Genomic DNA, 7,461 nt, shown 5'->3' with positions numbered 1-7,461 from the left:
GCCAGGGGAAACCTTCCTCCCCTTCGCTCCCCGCCCCGGCCTCCCCTCCTTCCCTGGCCACGGCTCTCCCTCCTCCCCCAGCCCTCTTCGTCACCGCTCCGAGCGAGAGCTGAGCCATCCTTCGCCAGAGCCCCAGTCCTCACCGGAGCCTTCGGTGGCACAGCATTCCACAGCTGAGGGCGCGGCGGGGCTCCGGGGACCCCTCCCGCCTCTCCCCGCAGCAGGTACGGGGGTGCTTTGGGTCCGGACTGGGTGGGATGGAAAAGGAGCCCGTTTTCCCTGAGAATACCCATGATTAAAGCCATTTGCGGTGCAGGGAGCGATGGGGAGGCGGCAGCGGGGAAAGTTTCCCACCTCTGCCTGAAGTTCTCCTTTAAAACCTCAAATCCCTCATCATTCCCTGTAAAAATCCCATAAATAAGTGATTTATCCCCCTGCTTTGCCCTCCTCCACTTTGACCTCCGAAGGTGTCTGCATCCCACCACACCAGGGGTCAGCAGCTCCCACCAAGGAGCTGTCCTGGGAGGTCCCCGGAGTGGGGTCAGCACTTCCAAACCCGCGCAGTGCGTTCATGGACCCACCGGGAAATCCATCAGGGAGACAGTTCGGATGCGGGGGGCCGAGGCAGGAGGGGAGGGGAGAGCAGGGGAGAGCTGCTATAACCAAGCCCGGAGTGGGAGCACCTTCCCCAGCACCCCCCCGTGCTCTCCGGGATATTGAAATATCTCAGCCAGGAGAAGCACACCCATAATTTTCTCTCCAGCTCAGCGCAGTGGCCATCGTTTCTCCTCCCGTTTCCCACCCCCTCCACCCTCTGTGCGTTAATCACTCGAAAACTGCGCAGTAGACGGTGGGTGATGGGTTCAGGAGGGCGTCACAGTTTTACCGGGTTGGGGAGGAATTGAAGCTAAAGGAGTTTCTTGTTTGGCAACATCAGTGCTGGGCTGGGAACCTCCATTGTTTTGGGGATGAAAGCAGTTGCCTCCTGTAGAGGGGAAGCTGCTCCCGGGGCCATGGGTTGGGTGTGGAGGAGTCACTTTGTCAGCAGGAGCAGATTTTGGGGTCTCTGCAGTGAAAGTGATTTCTCCCCTTGCAGGGATGTGCTTTGCCAGGGAGGGGAACCAAACACATCCATGAATGGATGCGAGGATGGATGGATGGATGGATGGATGGATGGATGGATGGATGGATGGATGGATGGATGGACAGATGAATGAATAGATGCATGGATGGATGGATGGCTGAGGGTGATGGTGAAAGGATGATCCTTCCACCTTTGGTCAAGGGTGTGTAGCGACAGGACAAGGGGCAATGGCTTTAAACTGAAAGAGGGGAGATTTTGATGAGATCTAAGGCAGAAATTCTTCCCTCTGAGGGTGGTGAGACACTGGAACAGGTTTCCCAGAGAAGTTGTGGCTGCCCCATTCCTGGAAGTGTTCAAAGACAGGTTGGATGAGGCTTTGAGCAACCTGGTATAGTGGAAGGTGTCCCTGCCCGTGGCAAACAGGTTTGGAAATGGATGATCTTGAAGGTCCTTTCCAACCCAAATTGTTCTATGATCCTATGATTCCTCTTCTCAGAAGCAAGGGCTCCTGGAGAAACCAGCCCTGGGAGCCCATTTGGGGCAGCGCAGTCTCTTGGAGCAGCTGAGATGTTTCCCCCTCCCTTGCTCTCAAGGCATGAAGAAGGTTCGAGTCAGGGAGGGCAGAAGGATGGTTCTAATGACCCCAGAAAGGTTTGGAGCCCTGGGCTCCATCTCTTTTAAATCATGTTGGGGTAGACTGGGCTCCCATCGCTTTAACCCCCGGCAGTCAAAGCCCGGGTCCATGCCCTGCCTGCCCCAAAAGCGCTGGTGAAAGGGGCAGCAGATACTTTGGGGCCATTTGCCCTTGACCCTGCCATGGTGGCAGCTTGGACCAGCTCCAAGCCCTGCTGGCAGCTGGGAGTGGCTTGGAGGGGACGGCAGCAGGACTGTCACCTCCCAGACCCATGTCGCAGCGGCATTGCAGTGATGGTGCCGCTCTCTGCTGTCTTCCCAGGAATGAAATTTGGGGCGGGCGGCTCAGCAGAGCATCCCAGACCACCCACCCACCCTGGCCCACCTGTGTCCCTGCTGAGGTTCTCCCAGCCCACATCCAGCTCCATCCATGGCTCCTCCAGCGCTCGCTAACGCTGGGGACACGCAGGACACTCCGTTGAAGGTCCCCTGTGGTGGCTTTTTCTGCTGAGCTGCTTCTCCCACCACAGCCTCAGCTCATCGTTCCCTCTGGTCCCTCCTGGGGGGTTTTGCAAACTGCTCCAGGGAGGGGGTCCATGGGGGACACCAGTACCAGGAGGATGGGGCAGCTATCCCATGGCATCATCCCCCTCGTCGTATGGTCCTTCATCACCTTCCAGACGGGTAAGAGTGGTTCTGCTTTCCCTGGGGTACCTGAATTTCCTTGGCCTGAGCCCTGCCTTCCCATGGGTGTCACCTGGGGGGGGGCTAAATTTGAGGAGGGGAGGGGAAGCTGAGGGGACTGTGGTGCATGTACATGGAAAACCAGTTCTCTCCCAGTTTACCCACACACAGGCTCTCAGCGTCCCCCATCTCCATGCTGGCGTGGTGTCGCCACCCACGCACCGTGCAAGGACGGGGTTCATGTCTTTGCAGAGCACCTTGACAATATCCAGACCCTTGGTGTCCCAAGGGATGCACCTCTGGGACCCCAGATCCATCCTGTGCAAGCAGAAGGGTTGGAGGGATGGGAAAAAAATGATGTTTGCTTCCACCCCCCTGTTAACACAAGACCTCCCAGGAGCTGGGAGTATCTTGCTTGTCCCTTTGCTTGGGTCCAGCCCTCCCCAGCACCCTTGAAGCTGCTCAGAACATTGTCTCTGGCCAAAATACAACAACCTGGGCTTATGAGAAGAGCTCGCACGGGGCATGGGGCATGCTACGGGGCCATACACCCACCCTTCTTCAAGGCAGAGCCACCCATATAACATCTCCTTGGTTGCACTTTGCCGTTGCAAAGCCTTCCCCACCCCCCATCTCTCCCTCTCTCAGCCTCCCTCAGCTTGCTGGTGGAAATTTATGGGGCTCTGCAGCGAGGAAGGACAGCTGAGTGATGCTCCACCAGACCAACGTCAACGACTTCCAGGCAGAGCCAAGAGCATTGCGGTCCTTCCCTGCTGCTGTAGCAGGGAGCGGGCTTGCCCAGAATGGACACCCCATTTCAGTGGGGTGCAGGGGTGTGGAAGAGAGGGGTCAGTGAGCCCTCCCTCACCCCATTCCCGTCTCCCCACAGCCACCTGCCTGCGGGAGCAGCCGGGCAACCACGCCGAGGAGCGTCTCTTCAAGCATCTCTTCACTGGCTACAACCGGTGGTCGCGGCCGGTACCCAACACCTCCGACGTGGTCATCGTGAAATTCGGGCTCTCCATTGCGCAGCTGATCGATGTGGTGCGTGAGATCCCCAGGCCCGTGTGGCATCTGACTTTTCACCAGTTGATCCTACTGGTTTGCCAGACCAGAGCCTGGGGACACCGGTGGGAGGTCGAGTTCGGGCACCAGCAACCTCTGGGCCTTCTCCAGCAGATGACAAACCACCCACTCTGCCTCCCCCAGACCTCCAATGAGCAGGGCAGTCCGCACCCCTCCTCTCCATCCCAAATCCTCCCTTCACCTGACAGCAGGAGACCATCAAGGAAAACTGCAGATCTCCATCCCTGCCATGTCCTTATCCACCATTTATCTGCTCCAGGGGCACCTCTGGGCTTCTCTGTCCATCTCTCCCTCGCTCATTCCTCCCACGCACACCCATCTGTCCACCCATGCACCCATCTGCCTATCCATCTGTCCACCTATCTATCCATCCATCCATCCATCTATCCCTGTATCCGTCTGTCCATCTACCCATCTGTCCACGTGCATTTGTTCGTCCATAAGCCGCTGGCTGATGAGCCAGACAGAGCACCTGAACTGCTGGCTCAGAGCTGTTCGCTGTAAAAATGCTATTTCTTGCTGCCATCTAGTGAGCAGATGTCACAGGGAAACCTAGCGTCTCCTTGGACTTGGACTGGTACCAGTTGCTCCCAGGAGCTGATCCCCAAAAGCAGAGGGCAGAAAGTGAAAGCAGTAATTCAGGGGCCGATGCACTGGTGGGACAAACCCCTGGGCTCTCTCTGCCTGTCTCCTCTCTTCTCTCCTTCTTTTCCACTGCAGGATGAGAAGAACCAAATGATGACCACAAATGTCTGGCTGAAGCAGGTAGGAGCCTGTTCCCTCTCTGGAGCAAGAGCAGAAGCGTGTCAAGGAGGGCTCAATGAGATCCTGCCTAGGGGGGCTTGGTGTCATCTCTGTTGTGCTGTTCCTGTGGGAGGAGAAGGAAGAGCAGGAGGCATTGGGCAGCTCGGTCCCACTAGACCCAGGGCCACCTGACGCCCTCCCCTCCATGTCTCCCTCCAGGAGTGGAGTGACTACAAGCTGCGCTGGGACCCGGTGGACTTTGACAATGTCACCTCCATCCGCGTGCCCTCTGAGATGATCTGGATCCCCGACATTGTGCTCTACAACAAGTGAGTGATGCTGCTGAGATGAGGCATCTCTAGGGCCGGCTACCCCATCCCATCCCATCCCATCCCATCCCATCCCATCCCATCCCATCCCATCCCCTCCTATCCCAGTAGCTCTCTGGTGTTGCCAGCCCCCATGGGCCTCCTGCCTCCCATCCCATCCCATCCCATCCCATCCCATCCCATCCCATCCCATCCCATCCCATCCCATCCCATCCCATCCCACTACTAAGTCAGTCTGCATCTGTCTCCCCATGTCCAGTGCTCATGCTCCCACTCATTTCTATGCTCCGGGTGATGCTCAGGATGATAAACCCAGCACCATGCGGGGTTGCACAACGGGGCCATAGCCTCAAATCAAGGCTCACACCAGCCCTGAGAGCTGAGGAAGCTCCTGGCTCTATTTCTTGGGGGAAATACTTCATCCTCCTCCAACCTTCACATCTTTCCACACCTGCAGCGCCAATGGGGAGTTCGCTGTGACCCACATGACAAAGGCCCACCTCTTCTTCAACGGGAAGGTGAAGTGGGTGCCACCTGCCATCTACAAGAGCTCGTGCAGCATCGATGTCACCTTCTTCCCCTTCGACCAGCAGAACTGCAAGATGAAGTTTGGCTCCTGGACCTATGACAAGGCCAAGATTGACTTGGAGAACATGGAGCACCACGTGGACCTGAAGGATTACTGGGAGAGCGGCGAGTGGGCCATCATAAATGCCATCGGCACCTATAACTCCAAGAAGTATGACTGCTGCACCGAGATCTACCCCGACATCACCTTCTGCTTCATCATCCGCCGCCTTCCGCTCTTCTACACAATCAATCTCATCATACCCTGCCTGCTTATCTCCTGCCTGACCGTGCTGGTCTTCTACCTGCCCTCTGACTGCGGGGAGAAGATCACCCTCTGCATCTCTGTCCTGCTGTCCCTCACCGTATTCCTACTGCTCATCACGGAAATCATCCCATCCACCTCACTGGTCATCCCTCTCATTGGCGAGTACCTCCTCTTCACCATGATCTTCGTCACCCTCTCCATCATCATCACTGTCTTTGTCCTCAATGTCCACCACCGTTCCCCCAGCACCCACACCATGCCCCACTGGGTGCGGAGCTTCTTCCTCGACTTCATCCCTCGATGGCTGTTTATGAAGCGACCTCCAGCCCTGCCACCCCCCGACGGGACTGCGGGGCAGTATGACCTCCCGGGGACAAGGCTCAGCACCTCTCGGTGTTGGCTGGAGACTGATGTGGATGACAAGTGGGAGGAAGAGGAGGAGGAGGAGGAGGAGGAGGAAGAAGAAGAGGAGGAGGAAGAGGAGAAGACGTATCCCAACCGCGTGTCCCAGGTGGACTCCCATGGCCAGGGCACCCATTGCCGCTACAGCTGCGGGCGCCAAGCGGGGAAGGTGTCAGGGGGGTCAGCACCCCGAGTGTCCCCCAAGGAGGAGGAGGTGGGCTCGGAGCAGGGGCTGACGCTGTCCCCCAGCATCCTGAAGGCCCTGGAAGGGGTGCAGTACATCGCAGACCACCTGCGAGCCGAAGATGCTGACTTCTCGGTGAGTGGGTGGCCCCGAGGGCTGGGGGGTGAGGGGGGTCTCCCACGCTGGGTGCTGCCTCCTGACACTCGTACTTCCGTGAGAGGGGTCAGTGCTGGGACCCTCGGTTGGTTCTCTGGCTGCTGAGGAGTCAAAGTCAAGGAGATCAACGACCCCCTCCTGGGAGATGCCCACTCCACGGGGTCAGTTGAGAGTTCCTCCAGACCCCATCGGGGATGTTGGAGATCCTTCTCCTTCCCGTGTTGTCCTGCCCTCGCACCCTGCCCGGAGGCTGCACTCCTACTTCTACCCAGGTGGTTTCAGAAAACCCTGTGTGGGATTAGTTCTGTCCCGAGCAGCCTCCTTGGAGAGGTCCATCCCCCCAGCCCTGCTGCTCCAGGGACTTCCCAAGACACAGGGTATCTCCTCACCCTGAGACATCCCTGAGAGGATGCAGAGGAAGCCCAGAGTGGTCTCCTAACCCCAAGGAGTCCTCAGAAATGGTGGGCTGCACCCTCTGCCCGCGCTCACAACCCCTCTCCATTCGGCAGGTGAAGGAGGACTGGAAGTACGTGGCCATGGTGATCGACCGCATCTTCCTCTGGATGTTCATCATCGTCTGCTTGCTGGGCACTGTGGGGCTCTTCCTCCCGCCCTACCTGGCGGGGATGATCTAGGGGTTGGGCCAGGCTGTGGTGGGGATGGGTGTGGTCCCTCCTCCCGGGGAGCGGGCATGGCGGTGCCCACGTCCAGCCAGACCCTTGCCTCTCCCTGGGAGGACAACCTTGGAGGAACCTTGGATGGGAAATGAAGGGTGAAGCAACGGCTGTGCTGAGAGGTGACCTGGGGGTGGTGGGGAGGGACGGCTGCCTGACATCCTGCCCGGGGTGGTGGCAGCCATCCCGGCGTGGAGGAAGGCACAGTACAGCTTCTCCATTGCCCAAGCACAGGCTGGAGGCATCTAAGAGACCCACCTGCTTCCATGAACTGCCGCAAGTCCTACCCAAAACCCAAGAGCTGCGTCTGGTTGTGACTCCAACGTGCTGGGCAAGAAGAGAGGACCTCACAGCCGCATCCTGACCACAGGGTGCTCAGGACCACAGGCTGCTGCAGTCATGCATGACATGGGGTGAGCAATAACGCTTTGGATGGATGCAGAAGGGGTACAGTCATGGGATGGAGGTCACTGCTTGGATGCATGGGTCAGGTATTGCTTCCACCCATCCCACACCGGAGCTCAGGGCGGCAGGGAGATGGGAACAGCTGACCCAGAGATATGGGTGGCTTGGAAGAGAAAAACTGCCCTGCAGAACAGGATAACCCAATCAGCCATGGCCAGACGGTGCCTACGGACCCCAGGAGCTTG

General features: G+C 58.2%; 1 protein-coding gene across 5 annotated transcripts; it reads left to right on the top strand.

Annotated features, from left to right (window-relative positions):
* The first annotated feature begins 2,313 nt into the window (after window positions 1-2,313).
* On the top strand, window positions 2,314-6,772 carry CHRNA2 (cholinergic receptor nicotinic alpha 2 subunit). Of its 5 annotated transcripts, XM_009977375.2 has the most exons (6): window positions 2,314-2,401; window positions 3,291-3,445; window positions 4,208-4,252; window positions 4,451-4,560; window positions 5,018-6,116; window positions 6,647-6,772. In XM_009977375.2, exons 1-6 carry the CDS (start codon window positions 2,314-2,316, stop codon window positions 6,770-6,772), a joined length of 1,623 nt encoding a protein of 540 aa, XP_009975677.2. The 5 variants fall into 5 exon arrangements, with proteins under 5 accessions (XP_009975677.2, XP_086480676.1, XP_086480683.1 ...); XM_086624550.1 differs by lacking the exon at window positions 2,314-2,401 and having other exon boundaries at window positions 3,332-3,400; XM_086624557.1 differs by lacking the exon at window positions 2,314-2,401 and having other exon boundaries at window positions 3,422-3,445; window positions 4,208-4,237.
* Window positions 6,773-7,461: the final 689 nt, after the last annotated feature.

The sequence above is a fragment of the Tauraco erythrolophus genome, chromosome 2 (assembly GCF_009769465.1).
Source record: "Tauraco erythrolophus isolate bTauEry1 chromosome 2, bTauEry1.pri, whole genome shotgun sequence".
In the NCBI taxonomy this organism is placed as follows: domain Eukaryota; kingdom Metazoa; phylum Chordata; class Aves; order Musophagiformes; family Musophagidae; genus Tauraco; species Tauraco erythrolophus.
Note: the sequence above shows the minus strand (reverse complement) of the source record. Positions and strands in the feature narration are given on the sequence as shown.

What these genes read in the sequence shown, in the direction of transcription:
- CHRNA2 (XM_009977375.2), top strand. Translation starts at nt 2,314, where the DNA reads ATGGGGGACACCAGTACCAGGAGGATGGGGCAGCTATCCCATGGCATC. An exon ending in CTTCATCACCTTCCAGACGG is followed by an intron (nt 2,402 to 3,290) that starts GTAAGAGTGGTT and finishes GTCTCCCCACAG; the next exon opens with CCACCTGCCTGCGGGAGCAG. An exon ending in CAAATGTCTGGCTGAAGCAG is followed by an intron (nt 4,253 to 4,450) that starts GTAGGAGCCTGT and finishes GTCTCCCTCCAG; the next exon opens with GAGTGGAGTGACTACAAGCT.